This window comes from Triticum urartu, chromosome 7A, assembly GCF_056163025.1.
Source record: "Triticum urartu cultivar PI428250 chromosome 7A, HENAU_Tu73, whole genome shotgun sequence".
Classification (NCBI taxonomy): domain Eukaryota; kingdom Viridiplantae; phylum Streptophyta; class Magnoliopsida; order Poales; family Poaceae; genus Triticum; species Triticum urartu.
This window is the reverse complement of record NC_141879.1, coordinates 185,472,218-185,496,278: the sequence shown is the minus strand read 5'-3', so window position 1 is coordinate 185,496,278 and position 24,061 is coordinate 185,472,218. Positions and strand designations below refer to the sequence as shown.

General features: G+C 44.2%; 2 protein-coding genes across 2 annotated transcripts; one reads left to right on the top strand and one right to left on the bottom strand.

Annotated features, from left to right (window-relative positions):
• Positions 1 to 3,707: 3,707 nt before the first annotated feature.
• LOC125530293 (THO complex subunit 4C) lies at positions 3,708 to 8,040 on the top strand. Its single transcript, XM_048694689.2, has 7 exons — positions 3,708 to 3,995; positions 4,694 to 4,980; positions 5,510 to 5,653; positions 5,751 to 5,819; positions 6,709 to 6,902; positions 7,025 to 7,081; positions 7,598 to 8,040. The coding sequence occupies exons 2-7, from the start codon at positions 4,729 to 4,731 to the stop codon at positions 7,785 to 7,787; spliced, it is 906 nt and encodes a 301-aa protein (XP_048550646.1). The 5' UTR covers positions 3,708 to 3,995; positions 4,694 to 4,728; the 3' UTR covers positions 7,788 to 8,040.
• Positions 8,041 to 8,686: 646 nt separating this feature from the next.
• EMB2656 (ARM repeat superfamily protein) lies at positions 8,687 to 16,062 on the bottom strand. The gene is made up of 12 exons (XM_087537156.1): positions 15,583 to 16,062; positions 14,953 to 15,156; positions 14,721 to 14,866; positions 14,340 to 14,605; positions 13,952 to 14,037; positions 11,775 to 11,922; positions 11,038 to 11,477; positions 10,345 to 10,859; positions 10,209 to 10,269; positions 9,843 to 10,115; positions 9,400 to 9,661; positions 8,687 to 9,315 (listed from the first exon to the last, which is right to left on the bottom strand). The coding sequence occupies exons 1-12, from the start codon at positions 15,964 to 15,966 to the stop codon at positions 8,936 to 8,938; spliced, it is 3,165 nt and encodes a 1,054-aa protein (XP_087393282.1). The 5' UTR covers positions 15,967 to 16,062; the 3' UTR covers positions 8,687 to 8,935.
• Between the last annotated feature and the right edge of the window lie 7,999 nt (positions 16,063 to 24,061).

The window sequence follows — 24,061 nt, the reverse complement described above, 5'->3', positions numbered from 1 at the left end:
AGAACGATCACGAAGATCAACTTGTGTGTCTAGAGGTGCCCCCTGCCCCTGTATATAAAGGAGCAAGGGGGGAGGCCGGCCGGCCCTTGAGGCGCGCCAAGGAGGGGGGAGTCCTCCTCCTAGTAGGAGTAGGACTCCCCTTTCCTAGTCCAACTAGGAAAAGGGAAGGGGGAAGGAAAGAGAGGGAGAGGGAGAGGGAAAGAGGGGCCGCGCCCCCTCCCCTAGTCCAATTCGGACTCCCCATGGGAGGGGGCGCGCCACCTCCTGGGCTGCTGCCCTCTCTCTCCCCTCAGGCCCACTAAGGCCCAATACTTCCCCGGGGGGGTTCCGGTAACGCTTCCGGCACTCCGGTTTTCTCTGAAATCACCCGAAACACTTCCGGTGTCCGAATATAGCCGTCCAATATATCGATCTTTATGTCTCGATCATTTCGAGACTCCTCGTCATGTCTGTGATCATATCCGGGACTCCGAACAACCTTCGGTACATCAAAATATATAAACTCATAATGAAACTGTCATCGTAACGTTAAGCGTGCGGACCCTACGGGTTCGAGAACAATGTAGACATGACCGAGACACGTCTCCGGTCAATAACCAATAGCGGAACTTGGATGCTCATATTGGATCCCACATATTCTACGAAGATCTTTTATCGGTCAGACCGCATAACAACATACGTTGTTCCCTTTGTCATCGGTATGTTACTTGCCCGAGATTTGATCGTCGGTATCTCAATACCTAGTTCAATCTCGTTACCGGCAAGTCTCTTTACTCGTTCCGTAATACATCATCCCGCAACTAACTTATTAGTTGCAATGCTTGCAAGGCTTATGTGATGTGCATTACCGAGAGGGCCCAGAGATACCTCTCCGACAATCGGAGTGACAAATCCTAATCTCGAAATACGCCAACCCAACAAGTACCTTCGGAGACACCTGTAGAGCACCTTTATAATCACCCAGTTACGTTGTGACGTTTGGTAGCACACAAAGTGTTCCTCCGATAAATGGGAGTTGCATAATCTCATAGTCATAGGAACATGTATAAGTCATGAAGAAAGCAATAGCAACAAACTAAACGATCAAGTGCTAAGCTAACGAAATGGGTCAAGTCAATCACATCATTCTCCTAATGATGTGATCCCGTTAATCAAATGACAACTCATGTCTATGGTTAGGAAACTTAACCATCTTCGATCAACGAGCTAGTCAAGTAGAGGCATACTAGTGACACTATGTTTGTCTATGTGTTCACACATGTATTATGTTTCCGGTTAATACAATTCTAGCATGAATAATAAACATTTATTATGATATAAGGAAATAAATAATAACTTTATTATTGCCTCTAGGGCATATTTCCTTCACTCTCATACATCCAGAGGTACTCGTCCCATGGATATGCGATTGTGCCATAGGCAAGCATCTACATTGTAGTTGTGCACTTCTGGTAATAAGAGAACCCAATGGTTCCAACGACATCCTTTTTCAATATGAAGTAATTATCATAAACCGGGATAGCATGGTAGTTGTGACCGAACACTTGTCGCCGCATCCAAAATCGACAATAGAAATAGGGCACGAATAACGCTTTAGGGGCAATGTGGACGTTGACTAGCATGAGAGGCCCTCGTGCCCTATTTTGATTCAACAAGCGATGTCCCTTTATTGACCCCTTATAGTTGAGAACACGCTCCTCATCACATACCGCTGCAAGGATCAAGATGGACCTAGAGTGGGTGAATAGGTACAATTATATATGGATCTAGATGCACCTAGACATGGGAATTAGGCTTGCAAGAGTATGGTTCCATTAGATAGGTGATGAAGCATGAGCTCAAAACTTCACTCAAGCCATGTTAGTTGGGTTTGGAGTGCATTCTAACCCCCACCCTGGTGCTAAATACGGGGTTGCACCACTCATTTTGTGTGCACTAAAAAATAGAGATAGTGGAAAGCATGAATAATCTATTATAACAACGATTTTATAGATGGGGGTGTATGCCGATTCTATGAATTTTTCTGACCTCACAATCACATATTGGACGAGAGGAAAATCGATCAGAGCATAGTAAGTAGTTTATTAGTTGTTTAGGGTAATGAGAGGTTTACTCGTAGTAAGGTAAAAATGAGACTCGAGAACTTTTTATGAGTTTTTGTCTAGAGAAATCATTTTTTAGAAAGTGTTCCAAATCGGCCGACTGATCTCGACCGAGAAGTCACGCACACCATGTGCATTTGTGGGCCCCTGTGCAGATTGTCTCATCCCAGCCTACACGCCTAACACACCACCCTCCCCCCTCATCCATAGAGGAAGCCTCCCAAGCCACTTGTTTGTCTTTTTTCCTGTGCACCGACTTTCTCATCTCCTCTATATTCTCTCTCACATGTCTTCTACCTCGCTCAAATCCATGGACCTCCTTCCTCCTTCGTTGCAGCAAGGCCCGTCAGGGTCGCGAGGGTTGTCGCCTACCTCCACAGCCCCGCTCGCGTGGTTCTCCATCCTCGTGCACGCCGCCTAACCCCTCTCACACTCTTTGTTTGTGGGCTCGATCATGTGCTGCAAGGAGAAGAGAAAGAAATGTGTGTGTGTGGATCTCCATCCCCGTGCACGCCGCCTAACCCCTCTCCCACTATCCATTTGTGGGCTCGGTTATGTGCTGCAAGGAGGGGAGATAAGGTGTGCATGGATCTCCATCTCCATGCATGCGGCCTAACCCCTCTCACACTCTCTGTCATTGGCTCGATCATGTGCTAGAAGAAGGGGAGAAAAGGTGCATGTGGATCCCCATTCCCATTCACATCGCCTAACCCCTTTCCCACTCTCTATTTTGTGGACTCGATGATGTGTTGCAAGGAGGGGAGAGAAGGTGCACGTGGATCTTCATCCTTGTGCACACCGCCTAAGCCCTCCCACACTCTCTGTTTGTGTGCTCGATCACTTGTTGCGATGAGGGGAGAGAAGGTGTGTGTGGATGTGCTTGACGACTAGCGCTACTAGTCGCCAAGAGCTGATGTGACCAATCGCGAGTGATGCTAGGAGCGACTTGGCGATTCTACGACCTCTTATTGACGATGTTGGAAGGGGCTAGTGGAAACAACCATGGCCGACTGGTGGCGTCAAATGTTGCAACCGTAGGTCGTAGGTGTGGTGATCGACGACGTTATGTGCTGCAGACGACGTCGCTAGGCGTGACGAGCGTCCAATGTTGTGACCTGCCAGCCGTTCGGTTTTTTCGTCGGTTTTTTTCGTAACAAAAGTTCATCAAAATCTATCAACATGAGATCTAGTTTTGAAGATCTCGACACATGAATCCAATGGTGAAAACGGTTCAAGATTTGGACGCACGATTTAAGAGTAAAATGTTTTGAATAAACGGATCTGCGAAAAAAAGGAAAACTCTCAGCTTGCGACAAGCGGCGCACATGCTCATGCTTAATTAGTTTTTTTTAGGGATTCATACCCAGTTAGTGATTTCGTACTCTATTCGGCTCTTTTTTTTAGTAGAGCGGAGCGGTGTGAAACAGGCCCGCTAAGGACTTGCGGCTTTTAACGGGCTTTGCTGACTTTAACTTTGCAGGCCGCGGGAACTAGCGTTGAACTCGTATTGGGCCCGGCCAGCACACAAGGCGGTTTAGCCCACCGACTGGCGCCAGTTATCTCCCTCTCTCTCTCCCTGGCAGCAAATAAAAGCAGAACCCAATCCACTGGGACCCGCACCCAAGTCGTCCTTCTCTTCCACCCTAGAAAGAAAGAAGTCGTCTCTCTCCTCCCAACTCCGCATCCGCCCTCACCTCGAGCCTCCATCGGCAAACCTCGCCGAGACGCAGACCGACCACGACACCGCCGCCGTCCAAGGCCCAGAGATCCGAGCCCCCCTCGCCCTCCCTTCCGTGCTTCCTGCCAACGACGGGAGGCGGAGAATCCCCCACCCCACAGATCCAGGATCTGCCCGCCGCCGGAGAACCCTAGAGGGTCCACCCAGGCCCAGAGGTGACTTCCCTGACCTTTCGGAACTACGCTAGCACTGGTATCACTACGAATATACTCCTACTTCGTTGATTGGGTCACTGGCATGCGCAAAGCCCTAGCGCGGTGGGATCCCGTGGGTTCTTGGTAACCGCGGTGCATGTTTATGTTGTCATGAACGGGAGCCGGATTTATGTTCTTCCAGTTCGGTGCTGTTCGTGGGAACCCCCGATGGCGAGGCTGGGTAGCTTAGGCGCTATGGTAGTGACTATGGTGTAGACTGCTCTGTTGTTAGAAGAGTGTGATAAGAAGGATGGATGCAGAGATCTAGCCAGGCTGTCCTCATGAACCTGATGTGTTCTACAAATTAGCTTTTCTTGTACTACTTCACTTCCTATGTTGACTGGTAAAGGTTACTTGCATTCGGATGCCTGGTGTACCTGATAACCTGATTGTTAGTGTCATCCTGAACGGTGACGAAAACTTCGAAAAGACTGAAGTTTATCAGCCTATTATTCGTAGTGTATGTGTCGGACAAGCACAATAGTAGCGTAGTAGGAAGTTTGGAAGAGCTGCTGCTTCTGGAGTATTGTTCCTTTTTTCTACTAGTATAGAAACCAGTGACCTTAATTTGATGGGTTTTTTCTATATCGGTGGGTGCATCTTTGTTACTCTGCTTGCTTACACCACATCACTATTAAACTTCTTTGTCCTTCTTGCAGGGCTTTCTCCCTATTGAATCCAAGTTTTCATTGTAATGGAGGCAGCTTTGAATATGTCACTTGATGATATGATTAAGAACAGAAGTGGGAGGGGAAGAGGAAGGGGAAGGGGACAGAGGGTTGGTCGAGGCCGAGGTGATGGCCAAAGGTCAGGCAGAGGTGATGGCCAAAGGCTAGGCCGTGGTTTAGGCCGTGGACGCGGTGCTGGAACCTTCCGTGGAAGGGGAGTGCCTTACCAAAGGCCACTTGGTGTCAATACTCGCTCGTCATCGTATGCTATTGCCAAGGCAAGCACAAAACCATCGCTGTTTTACTGTATACCCTCAAGAACACAAATTACAATACATACTTGACAAGAAGTGGCTATGAACATAATAAATGGGACAGCTCAGACCTCAGGGCTCAGTTCAGATCATATCTTCCATACTTATGAACTCTGGAGCTTCAAAGAGGATCCGAGAGGTTTCTCAATTTGAAAATGCCCTGAGAACTGCCTCTTAGCTGCTGACAATTTTGTGGCGAGATATTTGTTGGTTTGTTCTGGTTAATGCTTCAAACTGAAAAACACATTGTCTCTTCTCATGGTCAGCATGCTGATGGACTATGTATTAACCTGTTGGATACTTATTTCTCTGGATAAGGTCTTTGGTTCATACAGGGGCTATCAGCTAGCACCCATTTTATGCAATGGTGTATGGTTTTATAGTTTTGCTGATGCTAGTTGACTCGTCAAATACTGTGGATTGATGAGCTTTGGGGATTATGCTAACAATTTATCATCACAATCTGGGTGTGCATGCTGTGGAATATCATCAGTCATTCAACAAAACAAAGGATTTTGCATGGACACATGATCGGTTTGAGGATAGCATGGTGGCTGCTGGACTTCCTGGGATAGAAACTGGTACCAAGCTGTATGTTTCAAACTTGCACTACGGAGTGACAAAGGAAGATTTACAGGTAGCTGGATTGTTATATTATGCATGCTGGAATATCCGACAGCTTCAATCATATTGGACTTTCTCGACCTGATCTTATCTGCCAACAACTGTTTCAGGAACTTTTCTCTGAAATGGGTCATTTGAAGAACTGCATTGTTCATTATGACAATAATAGACACCCAACTGTAAGTCTTTTATGAATGCTTGTTTTTCTTCTGCAAGTTTTTACAATTAAGCACTCACTTCTGCAAATCTTATGCTACGAGCAAGTGCCTTCTGCCCAAACATATGCCTGATCATTCATGATGAACATATCATGTGCATGGTTGTTTGTAATGAACTTAGGATCTACCAACTATAAGCTAGAATTTGGCCCAGCACAGACTGATAATAACACACATAATTACTCTTGTAAGTGTATGAAATGATAACAGGGTATCCTTTTCTCCTGCAATATGTTTTGTATGTTTATTCATGTCAAACTTGATGTTGCTTGCCCAAAGCTGAATCTGGCTTTGATTTATTGCTAGTTTAGACCTTTGACCTTAGAACTTGTGTCCACCAAGCTCTTCACGGCCCCAAAACATACATGACAGTATGACACACAGAAGCTTTGTGTGAACAGCCTTTTTTTAATATAATCTTACTATCAATGGTCTCTCCACTTGTGGCCTGAAGGTCCTGTGGTTTGAACCCAGCCTCCTTGCAGAATTATTATGCAAGGGTAAGGCTGTCTAGAAATTACCTTCCTAAGATCCCACCTTGTGTGGGAGCTTTCAGCACTGGGTACGCCCTTTTTTTACTTTCTTACTTCTGATAGTCATTGGGCAACTTATTTAACCTAATACTCCAATCTTAAGTAGTAGCATTATTTGTTTACCTCATTCATCTTATTTGAATATTTATCTACCTTTGCCTGCCAAACGTTAGTGAAAGTGCTGGTGCCTCTATTAAATTATGATAGGCCATAAAATAGAGCATATTCTGGTGGTCCTACTCTACAGCTTTGCTCGGAAAAAGACTAGTGCATGCCAGAATATTATATGGTCATTTTTTATGGATATTCTTGAGCAGGGTTCAGCTGAGGTGATATTCACTAGGAGGAGTGAAGCTGTTCAAGCATTGAAACGATATAATAATGTACGCCTTGATGGGAAAGAAATGAAGATCGAAATGATTGGAGCAAATTTGGGTTTGGCTGCTGCTCCTGCACCTCGTGTTAATGTTGTTTCAGGCGCAAGAGGAAGAGGACAGAGAGAAGTTGTGATGTATGGCTCTTCTTTGCAAGTGCATCTTTTAGTTAGAGGATCCATGCCCATTAAATTTACCAATCACATTATAGTAGCTTGAAATTTCTGCCTTTCTGTTTCTGACTACATGATGTTTTCAGGTCCCATCCAAATGGGTTTGGTCGAGGTGCAACTGACTCGTCTAGTTTCCTTCCTGGGTAGGTTCTTAGGATTCAATATTTTCATAATTTCTTTTGCTGGATAAAAATACGAGCAGTGCAGCTTTGAACCTTGACTCAAATGGCAATCGATTAAAGTCTGGCAACAGGTGGTTGCTATGAACCTTTGTGTGCCTGTACGACATGTGAAATTTTGTTCCCTGGTGTTGTGACTACACATCTTTCTGAACCTTGTGGTGGTGCTAGATATTTCTAGATGTATCGTTGAGCTTAATGCATGTCGTAGTTCATGGTAGGAGCTGGCAACTAATCATACTTGGTACAGTTCCAACTAAAAAGCTGATTGCACATATTTGATTGTTGCCTGTGCATAGCAGAGCCAAATATATTTTACTGTTGGTCGTGTGAGCTATTTTTCTTGTCTTCGGAGGCAAAGTTTCTGTATCATAGTTCTGTGAAAATATTCCATACATAATTATCTGTAAGATACTTATTTATTACTAGATACTTATTTATTACCTTGACCTTGATTAACACATTGTGTTTTACCTTCAGGTGGAAGCGCAACAACGGCTTTGCTCAAAGAGGAGGATCGGTCCGTGGGCGTGGCCGTGGCCGTGGCCGTAGCACCTTTGGTCGAGGTCGTGGACGTGGCGTCTATGTACGGAAGGGGTTGGTGAAATCGGCTGACCAATTGGACAAGGAGCTGGACACCTATCATTCTGGAGCAATGAATGTTGACTAAGATGCTGCATCTTATCACATTGAACCTAGAACTTGGCTGAGGCTTTGAATTTGAGCTTGTTTTATGTGTGGTTTGCTGCCGAGTTGCCGTTGGTCATCTCCCAGTTGTGTGCACATATGTTACATGTCTCTTACATCAAGCTTGAAAACCGTAGATTTGAACTGCAGTTCCTAGTTCTAGTCCAGCAGTAACATTGTAATTGGTGGTTAACAGCTTTGAGCAACCATTTGTTTTCGGTGGCTGTTGCCGTTTAGTATGTTTTCTTCTGATGATTTATTGATAATTTGATTATTCAAGTAAGACAAAAATTTTGTTTCCTTCTGAAAGAAGAGGGAAATGCAATCCAGCGTAGGCTCTGTTTGGAGGAGTTCATCATAACCTTCAGATTGGTACTGCTCGCTGGCGATGCTAAACCTGTACCGCCACTGCTCCGTCCCTCTCCCCGACACACTGCTCCTTCACTGCTCCTCAAGTGCGCCGCCACTCGCCTCAACCGCCCGCAACACATGAGTGAGGTGTTGTCAAATGTAGGGTTGGTCCCACTTGTCGTTGAGTATGCGGAAAATTTTGGAGGTAGATTTTTGAGAGTTTGGAGCCGAAATAGCATAGACCAACTTTGACGCACATTTTGCTAGAAGGCAAATTTACAGTGTTGAGCATTTGGAGGCGTGCAAAAGTAAATATGGACAGGAGGCCCGGAGCTGTTTGGAAGCAATACTGTGTGGTAGAAGGGTTGGATGACTGCCCGAGGCTTTTGGTTGAAATTTCTAAATGACTATAAGGTTGAGTGGTTCTTGTCAAACTTTATTGTAGACACCGAATTTGACACCCAAATTTCAGTGTGTAGACACCGAATTCAGACACCCAAATTTGAAAAAATAAAAAATAAAGACAAGCAATAGTGTAAAAGAGCAATATTCTTTCATGTAGAGCTCTTTATACAATCTCATTGATCCTTGAATCGAATCTACGTACGTCAATCAAAGCATAATCTTTCCAGCTTTGCAAGCTGAAGAGCAACTGAATACATGATCTACTAGTTCAAAAGAAACAATACATAGTGGCAGTGTCACCCTGCATACCTCAAATAACAATTGCTGGGTTCTTCCGGTCAAGAACGCCAGCAGATACCTCAGCTCCCAAGAAACTTAAGACTCCTCCTCGTCGGGGTCGTCGGAATCATCGGACGGATCCTCATCAGTCAGTCCGGACATCTCGTCTTGTTCACTGTCAGAAGCAGCCTCCAGAGAAGGCTTCACAGAAGACTTGAACTTGCTCAGGGCCGCAGTCTTGCTTGCTCTCTGAGCGCGTGCCGTGGCCACGCTGGGAGTGGCCGAGACCTGGCTCACCGATGTTACATCCAAGCTCTCTGCTTCGGCTTCCGCTTCGCTGTCATCGCTAGACGATGCCGCCCGCCTTGCTCTTCTCCTGGCTGGAGGAGCCCGGACTGACCGAGGAGGTGCTGGCGTTGGTGGCACCACTGTATTGGCGGCGTCAAGCTTGACACCACCAGCCAATCCTAGTTGCTCTGAAACAAGACACCCAGGTACGACACAAATTGTCAGGAATGTGAACATCTGTTAATGCGTATGATGCGACTTGTTGGACATACCGAATATGGCATCGGCTTGATCTTGTGGCAGTTCTTCCTCCGGGGACTCATCAAGTGACTTGAGCCTTGATGCCATTTGAGCGAGCTCCTTCATAAGGTCCTTGTCAGAAGCCGCTGAAGCAGCCAATGTGTTCACCAGTCCTCTCATGCACTTGATGGCCTTCTGTTCTGATTGCCGGAATCTTAGAAGCACGGCAACCTTGCACAAAGCCAAGGCATATGCTTTCACAGGCGCGCTCTTCTTGTCTTGGCTATTTCCTACCTACAACATTCCAAGCATTTGATGTCAGTTCTCACACACAACTCTTGATAGATTTTATTCCCAGAGAATTTGGTGCAATGTGCATGAGACAACAGGTGAAATGGATGATTTGTACAGTGCATCACAAAGTTGCAACAAAATTATAGAAGCAAGTGAGGGTTTAGAGAGCTCTTAACAGTACCTCCACTGCAATACGGATGGCAAGCCCTTCCTCACTGATGTCATAATTGACAAACGGACCTGGTGAACTGGAAAGGCTTTCGGGACTCATACAAGCTTGCTCTGCTGTTTCCGTTGAAAACAATGGACTTTGTACCATTTGAACCATAAAACGGGCAGCCTGGACTGCCTGTTTACGCTTTTTCGAAACAACAGGTCCACTACCCCCAGCATTACCATGGATACCTGGCCACATGGCTCTCATGAGTGGTACAAATGCACTTGAGACACATCTCTATAAAAAGGAAAGATTGTCAGTACTTTTAGTTTGAAGTCCTTTTTCAAAAGAATATCCTGGAAAATATGAACAATATCTTTATCAACTCGCCTTGTGCTTCTCTGAAAGGGCTGGATAATGGAGAAAGAAGACAGACAGACACTGTTTCAATCTGGATAAAGAAAGAAACATCAGGGTGTGTGAGAAAGAACTGAAAAAAAATAAGGGTGAAATATGAGTAATTGACCTTCCGAGTTCTTTAGATTCCTCCAGGAAATATAATCTTACAAGTTGAGCTAGTATAACAGGATGCAAGTCTGCGGATATGCTTGGATAGTTCTCACTCAAAAGAAGAATTTTTGCAAAACCTTCACCAAGAATGGTCAGGACATTATCATGGTTATCACCCTCTGGGCTGAATTCCCAGTCATCTTTATGAAATCCAGAAAACAGAATACTAAGAACTCCAACGTTTAGATCATCATCATTCAAATCAGAGATGTCCACGGGAGCAAACTGAGTCTTCTCATAATTAGCATCAGATGGTTCAGTTCCAATGGCTTGATCTAATTCTTGTGGACCATGCCAAGACACAAGGTCAATCAAGGCCTTGGATGCCATGGCACTAACCAAGTCAGGCCCATTGATGAATGATAAACGCAACTGCTTCACCAACTCTGTACTTGGTTTGTTCTCTAACAAGCCAAAAAGACAAAGGCATCTTAAAGCAGCCCTCTGTATGTCAACATGTTTCTGCTTTGCCTGCACGATGTAAGATCAAGGGCAGCAAATTTAGAACCCACACTCAATTGATGAACCTTAAGAACACATGCACTTAGTACCTAGAAAAGCTGCAAAATGTTATAAAGCTAGTACCTAGAAAAGCTGCAAAATGTTATAAAGCTATACACCTAGGGGACTGCATAACAATCAGACTTACTGCAGGAAGCAACAATGACTGAAGCACTTCAGATGGTCTGATTGCCGTGCCTTCCAGGCTTCGTAAGGTTGAAGTATTCTCTAGAAGAAGACCTGTCACCGCCAGACAGTGCATCCATTGCATGAAATCAGCAGTTCTCTCCCTGCATGGTCTAGCCAGTTCTTCAACGACAGTGGCAATCACCATTTCAAATTCACCAATAGAAGCATGAACCTTTTTAGCCAATTCTAAGACTGCTTTGGCCCACTGCAGGTCCCCTCCAAGACTGACACCATCACCAATGGCGATCTGGTTTCCATCTTCATCGACTTCATGTTCAAGTGGTCTATTCAGAAGCTCATACAGAAATGAACTTGCAACTTTCCTGTTCATGCTATCGGAAAAGTCAAGCATTCCACCAAGCAATAATAGTTGCCGCGACGCGAAGTGATAATTTGGTCCTGAAATGGAATAAACACGTAAAGAAATCAATTTTCACATGTGAGAAAATGCTCCATTTCTGTTGTCTTGAAGAAAAGATAGCCAATTGTAACCATATTTGTAAAAATCAGACCGGACTGGCAGTTCAACTGGAAAAATGATAGGTATTTTCCAGGGAATAGCTTGAAAATGATAGGATATTATTCTAAAAAGAAATTCAATAATATATTTGAACCGTGGTTGGACCGGTTAAGCCGGTCTCTTGAAGATTCACTAACTGGTTGCTCCTGAAAAGTACAATCAGTATTCATGCTTACCAGCTGAAAGGTGCGCTTTTACCAAATCAACAAACTCAGCAACTGTGCTAGGAAGGACACCATCAAGAAGATCATTTTTATCCGACGCCTCAGAAGCATATACTGCTGCCTCTGTCCCTGTAGTTGTTGCAGCCTCTGAGCCTTTGACCTGAAGAATAATTACTGGGCCTTAATACTCTGGTAATCTTGTTCAGTGTTTCACTAACCAAAAAAAAAAACCATTGATGTTTATTTGAACTTGTATATTGATTCGAGGAACAAGCCAGTATCAGTAGAATAACCATGACCCTTTGCTGAATTCAGGATTACAAGAAAGTATGTTTCCTAAAACTTGCTCAAAACTACGTCCAACAACAATATGGAAAGCTGGCACTTGCAAGCACCATTAGTCCTTTCATCACCTCCAAATAACAATAGTTCATGAGATATTACAACATGTAGGGAAACCTTGACATACAATGAATGATGTTTGCACTGGACCATTTCTGTAACCAAGCCATATGCCCATATTAAACAAAAAGTGCCTATTTGATTCAAAGGAAATTAATACGAATTTTGAAGGATAGGAATCCTTAGAAGTTTTCCTATGTAGGTTGTTTGACTTGTAGGACTGTATCCTATAGATTTTTTTTCCTAATGATTCTGCTGCATTGCGTTTCATAGGAAATTTTCTAGTAAATCAAACCACTTGGAAATATTTCATTGTTTCTCATATGGTGCAAAAAAAAAATCTTGCAGGACTCCATGCATAGCAATAGTACACAGTCGTTCAATTATTGCAATTCTCGAATCCTGATAATCAAAGAGGCCTTGTATGTTACTCCATCCAGTCACAAGTGTCATGGACATAGATGCCGTCTCCAACACATAATTATACCCACATTGTAGTATATTTACAAAACCCAGTGAAACTATAATATGATGAAGGGCAATATTTTTTATTTATCACCGTAAAAGATCACCAAGCTGGAATACTATCAATTGTGCCATATGGCAGGTGGACACTAGCCCCAGGCTCAAATTATCATCCTTGTATTGGAAGGTATTTTCCAGTTTATAGCTTTGGTCATTTGGTGCAATTACAATACTGATAGTTGAGTCTTGTAGACACATGTCAGTGGCACTTGATGGTATTTTCCAACACCACTGATATTTGCAATGATACAGAGCAATGACTTAATTCTCTATTATTGAAGTATTTCTGAGACAAAGCTAAATGTATTTCTCTTTTCATATGTTCAATCCTGGAAGGATAGTCCTTTAATGTGCTAAACACATAGCAGGGCTATTTAGTTCACTACGGTAAGTTTGGCACGCCTAAACACCTAGCTGTGGCATACCACAAGTTACTAAGGGCATGTTTGGTTGCTTTTCATATTGTTTACATATTTCAGTGGCACAAGTTTGCCAAGCCAGTGTTTGTGGTGGCCAAATTAGTCATCACATTTGTGGTAAAAATTGGCTACAAAATGAGTATATAAAGGTGAGGTACATGGTTGCAACTAAACCTTTGCCAAACTCTTTGCCCAAGATTTGGCTAAGTCAAACTAGAAACAAACCAAACATGCCCTAAGGTAGGAAAAGTATGGCACATTGGCACAATGGCTGTGTAAATGATGGCCAGAATTAGGGAGCAAACAAGACTCTGGGCTAGAGCTGGTGCCTTAGGACTGAGAGTGCTACTGCTCAGGCACTGGGATGTCCTCTATCAAGGCTTCTGAACCTTTCTCTGTGTATATGAACATCTCTAACTTACCAATGAAATGAAACGTGTTAAGCTTCATCCACTAGCCAACACAACCAAAAGTCCGAACTGATGGAAAGGGCTAGGTAATCCATATATACACTTCAACATCCCCTCTCATGTGTGACACGGGAAGTCAACACGTGAATAGACTCAGAGGTATGGCTCAAGAGGCCTATACGTGGACATAGAGTGGGACTTGAACGCAAGACTATGGGCCCTGATACCATGTTAAGCTTCATGCACTAGCCAACGCAACCAAAAGTCTGAACTGATGGAAAGGGGCTAGGTAGTCCACATATACAAACAAAACGCAAGTGCTTTTGCATTTTATCGCGAAAATAAACATGCAGCACTACCTTCTTGCAGGAGTGCCATAAACAATTGTTCAGTAATTGTGGTGCATAGCAAAGCTAAAACGACTGATGCTTACCTGAGCTTCAGCCTGCAAGTGCATGCACATGACTTTCCAGTAAAGAGCAACCTCAGCTTCCATGAGCTTGATACTGGAAACTTGCTCTGCACAAATATAGTGTAGATGATGATATTAAACAGTAGCAGAAAGTTATGATGGGAAATGACAAACTTTATGAACCAGATAATTTATATGCACGCTGTAGTAGAAAGTCAATTTGACAATGGAAAAATACAGTTTAGTCGTTGGTTTGTCATTTTCATTGTTTTGTTTCAGGTTTACTTATTTCACTCAAGTGCAACTGCAACCACATGATTCCTTCTCGGAAATTCAGTTTTCAGCACGATCATATTAAACTTCACAGAAATCTGCAACATAAAAGGCATGGGGTTTTGTTCAGATTTACCAGCATCCTCGGTATTTGCAGTGAAGTACTGCCTGATAGTTTGCCCATCTTGAACTCGCACAGAACCATCCTTCAGAAGCACCCCCATCACGGATTCTCCAACTAACTCATAAGTCTCGACATCAAGAAACCTGAGAAGGGCAATGACATCTCCACCACAATGCTTTACAAGCCACTCCTCCTTCAGCATCCTCAAGCATTCACTTTTCACAGATGTAGACCTATCTGAGAGGCCTCTGTGAAGGAGAGTTGTCCTCTGCTTGATGCTGAACCAAAAGAAAACCATCAATTCACTCACATGGTGTTGGTAACCAGTTGTGCATTTCATATGTAGGCATTGGTCAACTGGCTTTTCTAGTTCCAGTGGAAAGAATTGCTCACCTAAGACTTTGGAGGGGAAATTTAGTTGAAAGCACAGAATATGCTGCCCTCCGAACTGATTCACTGGTATCAATCGTTGATTCAATGATTGACTCCAGTGTAGCACTTGATGGTGGAAGAGACAAAATAATTGTCTTTCGGACCTCCTTCTCAAATCAAACAAAGCCTCCATCAGATGCAATAACAAGGAATCTAAAATAAATATTAAGGGCACTGAGTTGATCTGACATACAGCGTTTTGTTCTTTTTCTAGGGTCTCAAGAAAAATATCGATGATGCCACCATCCTCTTCATCAATCGCAAAACGAGACAATGCACGAACAGCAAAAACCCGAATTGCTGGGATCTTATCCTGTACCCGAATCTTCATGGCATCAATCACTTCATCCCAAATCTCATCACTCACCTCGGCATCATCCGGTAATTGCATTATAATCTACGAGAAGAATTGTCAATGTCAGAAAGTAAGTACTTTAGGTGAACGTGGTAATCTTGACACTACCTGAACTAAGAATTGCTCAAATTACGTTCTTATTCACAGGCAAATTAAAACGCGGAAAGAAATGGATCAGTTCACTGTAACCAAAGCTGCATGGGGGCAGAAGTTATCACAGGGTTTTTAACTTTTAGCTAACGTTTTACTGGAACTAACTGAGATAACCAGATCGAACTTAGGTTAAGGCTAAGAGGTACAGAATGGACACATCATTAACCACGTTTACAACAGCAATTATACAAGCTCCTCAAATCTCTAATGAAAACTGAAGTTAGGCAAAACGAAATCACGCATCTAGAGGAAAATAAAGTACTCTTCTTCTTATCAACTGGAGAGAAATCTACTCACAGCTTGCCGAACACTCACCTCAGAGATGATTTGGCAGGAGCGGAAGCGCGCGGGTCGGTGGGCGGCGGCGGAGGCGACGAGGAGGAAGCGGAGGAAACCCTCGAGGAACCCGGTGCCGTCCGCGCCCGCGGGGGCGGAGGAGGAGGCGAAGGCCGCCGCGAAGCGCGCGACGCGGTCGGAGGCGGGGGAGCGGCGGAGGACCTCGAAGAGCGGGGTGAGGGCGTCGCAGAAGGCCGGGAGGAAGCGGCCGCCGGACGCGGAGGAGGCGCGGAGCGCCGCGAGCTCCCGGAGCTTGCGCGGGTGCACGGCGAGGGAGGCGCGGCACTCGTCGAGCACGCGCGCCGCCTCGCCCGCGAGGCGCCTCGTCTCGTCGGCGCCGGCGACGGCCGCGGCGGGCGACATGGTGCGGGGTGGGGAGGTGGGAGCGGGTTTGGGGGGGAGAGATTTTGAATTTGGGGGAGAGGGAAGGCGAAATGCGGAGCGGATCCGGAGATGCGAGGCGTGCTCCCCACTAGTGGAGAGCGCGTGTCTTTTTGAGCTTCCCGTTTTCCGTCCGTGTGGAGATCCTCGTGGGCTGAAACTTTAAGGCTGGCGGGTGGCTAGTAGGCCCAAAACGGCCCGCGGTGCTGCTAGACCCAAAATTTGTCGGCCTATGAATCTTTCTAAAAAAACCCCTGGCTTGCGAGCTGTCAGATCTGGAGCAATCTCATAGTGAAGAGTTGACTCACTTCTGCAAACCTGTAGCAACCCGACCTCAGATGGTCAAGTCTTTGTGCTTCAGTGTCATCTCTGGATCGGTAATGCTGACACACACAGTACTCGAAGGATTTATAACAGAGTAGCAATCACACACTTATTACATCGAATGTCTCATGAGAGAATTTATTACAATAATATGGCTTAAGGTCATCTAATGCGATAACAACGGAAGGCATGGAAGATAAAGTGAGTCCATCAACTCCAACGGCATAGCTGAGCTGCATGGCAACGACCTAACGAACTTTACTCCTCGTCTGAAAAGTTTGCAACATAATACGTTGCAACCCAAAAACGGGTTAGCACATGGAATATGCTGGCAATGTAACACAGTAGAGCAAGAACAGAATAATGCTATCACTACATGCATATTTGGCTGGTGGAAAGCTCTAGGGTTACAGTTTTGCGAAAAGCCAATTTTTCCCTACAACAAAGGAATATATTTTATTTAACTATCATGATAGTTGAAACATTATTGAGAAGGTTCCTCCAACTCAATCCCAATTAAATTGATTAACAACCCAACAATATTAATTAAGAGTGATAAGATACATGTGATAATCCAAGTACTAGATACTCAAGAATTGTCCATAACCGGGGACACGGCTAACCATGATTAGATTGTACACTCTGCAGAGGTTTGCACACTTTTCCCCACAAGACTCAATCTCCTCCGTTGGATCTCTCGCACTACATGGTGTTTGAGAAACGGATGACCGAGACACAGTTTTTGAGAAAACATTAACTCTCTACTTCGGACAGACCATACCAAACCTACATCCCACTACATGCTGATCTACCTCTTCAAGAGCTTCACGTAACTTACTCAACTATGCTAGAGCCCATAATAGCTTGTGGCTGTACACGGAAGTTTCTAGCATGAATCATCTCAATTCCCTTTGAGCCTGGGTGGCGGTCCATAGGAAGATCATGTTGGAAATATGCCCTAGAGGCAATAATAAATTGATTATTATTATATTTCCTTGTTCATGATAATCGTTTATTATCCATACTAGAATTGTATTGATAGGAAACTCAGATACATGTGTGGATACATAGACAACACCATGTCCCTAGTAAGCCTCTAGTTGACTAGCTCGTTGATCAATAGATGGTTACGGTTTCCTGACCATGGACATTGGATGTCGTTGATAACGGGATCACATCATTAGGAGAATGATGTGATGGACAAGACCCAATCCTAAGCCTAGCACAAAGATCGTATAGTTCGTATGCTAAAGCTTTTCTAATGTCAAGTATCATTTCCTTAGACCATGAGATTGTGCAACTCCCGGATACCGTAGGAATACTTTGGGTATGCCAAACGTCACAACGTAACTGGGTGGCTATAAAGGTACACTACAGGTATCTCCGAAAGTGTCTGTTGGGTTGGCACGAACCGAGACTGGGATTTGTCACTCCGTGTAAACGGAGAGGTATCTCTGGGCCCACTCGGTAGGACATCATCATAATGTGCACAATGTGATCAAGGAGTTGATCACAGGATGATGTGTTACGGAACGAGTAAAGAGACTTGCCGGTAACGAGATTGAACAAGGTATCGGGATACCGGCGATCGAATCTCGGGCAAGTATCGTACCGCTAGACAAAGGGAATTGTATACGTGATTGATTAAGTCCTTGACATCGTGGTTCATCCGATGAGATCATCGTGGAACATGTGGGAGCCAACATGGGTATCCAGATCCCGCTGTTGGTTATTGACCGGAGAGTTATATCGGTCATGTCTGCATGGTTCCCGAACCCGTAGGGTCTACACACTTAAGGTTCGATGACGCTAGGGTTATAGGGAATAGATATACGTGGTTACCGAATGTTTTTCGGAGTCCCGGATGAGATCCCGGACGTCACGAGGAGTTCCGGAATGGTCCGGAGGTAAAGATTTATATATGGGAAGTCCTGTTTTGGTCACCGGAAAAGTTTCGGGTTTTATCGGTAATGTACCGGGACCACCGGGAGGGTCCCGGGGGTCCACCAAGTGGGGCCACAAGCCCCGGAGGGCTGCATGAGCCAAGTGTGGGAGGGGACCAGCCCCAGGTGGGCTGGTGCGCCCCCCCACAAGGGACCAAGGCGCCTAAGGGGAGGAGGGGGGCAAACCCTAAGGGCAGATGGGCCTTAGGGCCCATGCCTGGTGCGCCTCCCTCTCCCCCTCCACTTGGCCGCCACCCTAGATGGGATTGGGGCTGGCCGCTGCACCTAGGGTGGAACCCTAGGTGGGGCGCACCCCTCCCTCTCCCCTATATATACTTGAGGACTTGGGGCTGCCAACAGATGAGTTTTTGACCTCTCCCTGGCGCAGCCCTACCTCTCTTTCTCCTCATATCTCGCGGTGCTTGGCGAAGCCCTGCTGGATCACCACGCTCCTCCACCACCACCACGCCGTTGTGCTGCTGCTGGATGGAGTCTTCCTTAACCTCTCCCTCTCTCCTTGCTGGATCAAGGCATGGGAGACGTCACCGGGCTGTACGTGTGTTGAACGCGGAGGTGCCGTCCGTTCGGCACTAGGATCTCCGGTGATTTTGATCACGACGAGTATGACTCCTTTAACCCCGTTCTCTTGAACGCTTACGCTTAGCGATCTACAAGGGTATGTAGATGCATTCTCCTTCCCCTCGTTGCTGGTTTCTCCATAGATAGATCTTGGTGACACGTAGGAAAATTTTGAATTTCTGCTACGTTCCCCAATAGTGGCATCATGAGCTAGGTCTATGCGCAGTTTCTATGCACGAGTAGAACACAAAGTAGTTGTGGGCGTCGATTTTGTCAATTTACTTGCCGTTACTAGTCTTATCTTGATTCGGCGGCATTGTGGGATGAAGCGGCCCGGACCAACCTTACACGTACGCTTACGTGAGACCGGTTCCACCGACTGACATGCACTAGTTGCATAAGGTGGCTGGCGGGTGTCTGTCTCTCCCACTTTACTCGGATCGGATTCGATGAACAGGGTCCTTATGAAGGGTAAATAGAAATTGGCAATTCACGTTGTGGTTTTGGCGTAGGTAAGAAACGTTCTTGCTAGCAACCTATAGCAACCACGTAAAAACTTGCAACAACAATTAGAGGACGTCTAACTTGTTTTTGCAGCAAGTGTTTTGTGATGTGATATGGCCAAAAGAATGTGATGAATGATATGTGATGTATGAGATTGATCATGTTCTTGTAATAGGAATCACGACTTGCATGTCGATGAGTATGACAACCGGCAGGAGCCATAGGAGTTGTCTTAATTTATTTATGACATGCGTGTCAACATAAACATCATGTAATTAGTTTACTTTATTGCTAACCGTTAGCTGTAGTAGTAGAAGTAATAGTTGGCGAGACAACTTCATGAAGACACGATGATGGAGATCATGATGATGGAGATCATGATGATGGAGATCATGGTGTCATGCCGGTGACGATGATGATCATGGAGCCCCGAAGATGGAGATCAAAAGGAGCAAAGTGATGATGGCCATATCATGTCACTATTTGATTGCATGTGATGTTTATCATGTTTTTACATCTTATTTGCTTAGAACGACGGTAGATTAAATAAGATGATCCCTCACTAAAATTTCAAGAAAAGTGTTCTCCCTAACTGTTCACCGTTGCGAAGGTTCGTCGTTTCGAAGCACCACGTGATGATCGGGTGTGATAGATTCTTACATTCGAATACAACGGGTGTTGACGAGCCTAGCATGTACAGACATGGCCTCAGAACACATGCGAAACACTTAGGTTAACTTAACGAGCCTAGCATGTGCAGACATGGCCTCGGAACATGGAGGACCGAAAGGTCGAACATGAGTCGTATAGAAGATGCGATCAACATGAGATGTTCACCGATGATGACTAGTCCGTCTCACGTGATGATCGGACACGGCCTAGTCGATTCGGATCATGTATCACTTAGATGACTAGAGGGATGTCTATCTGAGTGGGAGTTCATGAAATGATCAGATGAACTCAATTATCATGAACATAGTCAAAAGGACTTTGCAAATTATGTCGTAGCTCACGCTTTAGTTCTACTGTTTTAGATATGTTCCTAGAGAAAATTTAGTTGAAAGTTGATAGTAGCAATTATGCGGACTGGATCCGTGAACAGAGGATTGTCCTCATTGCTGCGCAGAAGGACTATGTCCTTAATGCACCGCTCAGTGAGCTGACCCACGAATGTCGGTTGTGGATGTTGCGAACATCTGACATACACGTTTTGATGACTACATGATAGTTCAGTGCGTAATGCTAAATGGTTTAGAATTGAGGCACCAAAGATGTTTTTGAAACATCGCAGGACATATGAGATGTTCCAAGGACTGAAATTGGGATTTCAGGCTAGTGCCCACGTCAAGAGGTATGAGACCTTTGACAAGTTTCTTAAGCCTGCAAACTAAGGAGAAAAGCTCAAACCGTTGAGCATGTGCTCAGATTGTATGAGTACAACAATCGCTTGAATCGAGTGGGAGTTAATCTTCCAGATGAGATAGTGATGGTTCTCCAAAGTCACTATCACCAAGCTACTGGAGCTTCGTGATGAACTATAACATATCAGGGATAGATATGATCCTTGAGCTACTCGCGACACCGCGAAAGTAGAAATCAAAAGGGAGCATCAATTGTTGATGGTTAGTAAAACCACTAGTTTCAAGAAGGGCAAGGGCAAGAAAGGGATACTTCATGAAACAACAAATCAGTTGCTGCTCTAGTGAAGAAACCCAAAGTTGAACCCAAGCCCGAGACTAAGTGCTTCTGTAATAAGGGGAACGGTCACTGAAGCAGAACCACCCTAGATACTTGGTAGATGAGAAGGCTGACAAGGTTGATAGAAGTATGTATTGGACATATATTAAATGTGTACTTTACTAGTACTCCTAGTAGCAGCAGGGTATTAGATACCGGTTCGGTTGCTAAGTGTTAGTAACTCGAAATAAAAGGCTACAGAATAAACGGAGACTAGCCAAAGGTTTGACGATGATAGGTGTTGGAAGAGTTTCCAAGGTTGATGTGATCAAACATCGCACGCTCCGTCTACCATCGGGGTTGGTGTTAAACCTAAATAATTGTTATTTGGTGTTTGCGTTGAGCATGGACATGATTAGATTATGTTCATCACAATGCGGTTATTCATTTAAGGAGAATAATGGTTACTCTGTTTATTTGAATAATACCTTCAATGGTCTTACACCTAAAATGAATGGTTTATTGAATCCCGGTCGTAGTGATACACATGTTCATGCCAAAACATATAAGATAGTAATGATATTACCACATACTTGTGGCACTGCAATTTGAGTCATATTGGTATAAAACGCATGAAAAAGCTCCATGTTGATGGATCTTTGGACTCACTTGATTTTGAATCACTTGAGACATGCAAATCATACCACATGGGTGAGATGACTGAAAGGCCTTATTTTCAATAAGATGGAACAAGAAAGCAACTCGTTGGAAGTAATACATTTTGATGTGTGCAGTCCAATGAGTGCTGAGGCATGTAGTGGATATCGTTATGTTCTTACTTCACAGATGATTTGAGTAGATGCTAAAGTATATTTACTTGATGGATCATGAGTCTGAAATTATTGAAAGGTTCAAGTAATTTCAGAGTGAAGTTGAAGATCGTCGTGACAAGAGGATAAAATGTCTATGATATGATCATAGAGATTCATATCTGAATTACGAGTTTGGCGCAGAATTAAGACATTGTGGAAATTGTTTCACAACTAATACCGCCTGGAACACCATAGTGTGATGATGTGTCCGAACATCATAGTTGCACCCTATTGGATATGGTGCGTACCATGATGTCTCTTATCGAATTACCACTATCGTTCATGGGTTAGGCATTAGAGACAACCGCACTCACTTTAATAGGGCACCACGTAATTCCAATGAGACGACACCGTATGAACTATGGTTTAGAGAAACCTAAGCTATTGTTTCTTAAAAGTTTGGGGCTGCGACGCTTATGTGAAAAGTTTCAGGCTGATAAGCTCGAACCCAAAGCGGATAAATGCATCTTCATAGGACACCCAAAACAGTTGGGTATACCTCCTAATTCAGATCCGAAAGCAATAGGGATTGTTTCTAGAATCGGGTCCTTTCTCAAGGAAAAGTTTCTCTCGAAAGAATTGAGTGGGAGGATGGTGGAGACTTGATGAGGTTATTGAACCGTCACTTCAACTAGTGTATAGCAGGGCACAAAGAGTTGTTCCTGTGGCACCTACACCAATTGAAGTGGAAGCTTATGATATTGATCATAAGACTTCGGATCAAGTCACTCCCAAACCTCGTAGGATGACAAGGATGCGTACTACTTCAGAGTGGTACGTAATCCTGTCTTGGAAGTCATGTTGCTAGACAACAATGAACCTACGAGCTATGGAGAAGCGATGGTGGGCCTGGATTCCAAAATGGCTCGAGGCCATATAATCCGAGAGAGGATCCATATATGAAAACAAAGTGTAGACTTTGGAAGAACTACTTGATGGTCATAAGGCTGTTATGTACATATGGATCTTTAAAAGGAAGACGAACAATGATGGTATGTATCACCATTAAGAAAGCTCGACTTGTCATTAAGATGTTTTCCGACAAGTTCAAGGAGTTGACTACGGTGAGACTTTCTCACTCGTAGTGATGCTAAGAGTCTGTTGGAATTATATTAGCAGTCACTGCATTATTTATGAAATCTTGCAGATAGGATGTCAAAAACCATTGTTTCCTCACGATTTTCTTGAGGAAAGGTTGTATGTGATACAACCAGAAGGTTTTAACAATCCTGAAAGATGCTAACAAGTATGCAAAGCTCTAGCAATCCTTCTAAGGACTGGAGTAAGCATTTCGGAGTTGGAATATACGCTTTGATGATGATCAAAGATTTTGGGTTTATACAAAGTTTATGAGAAACTTATATTTCCAAAGAAGTGAGTGGGAGCACTATAGAATTTCCGATGAGTATATGTTGTTAACATATTGTTGATCAGAAATGATGTAGAATTTCTGGAAAGCATGCAGAGTTATTTGAAAAGTGTTTTTCAATGGAAAACCTGGATTAGGCTACTTGAGTATTGAGCATTAAGATCTATAAGGATAGATCAAAACGCTTAATAGTACTTTCAAATGAATACATACCGTGACAAGATTTTGAAGGAGTTCAAAATGGATCGGCAAAGAAGGAGTTCTTGGCTGTGTTATAAGGTGTGAACATTGAGTAAGACTCGAAACCTGACCGCGGCAGAATAGAGAGAAAGGACAAAGGTCGTCCCCTATGCTTTATACGTAGGCTCCATAGTATGCTATGCTGTGTACCGCACCTGATGTGTGCCTTGCCACATGTCTGGAAAGAGGGTACAAAGGTGATCAAGGAGTGGATCACCAGACAGCGGTCAAAATTGTCCTTGGAGAAAATAAGGACATGTTTCTTGATTATGGAGGTGATAAAGAGTTCGGTGTAAAGGGTTACGTCGATGCAAGCCTTAACACCTATCCGAATGACTCTGAATAGCAAACCGGATACGTATAGTGGAGCAACCATTTGGAATAGCTCCAAGTGGAATGTGGTAGCAGCATCTATGATATGACATAAAGTTTTGCGAAATACATAGGGATCTGAATGTTGCAGACCTGTTGACTACAACCTCTCTCACAAGCATAACATGATCAAACCCAGAACTCATTGAGTGTTAATCACATAGTGATGTGAACTAGATTATTGACTCTAGTAAACT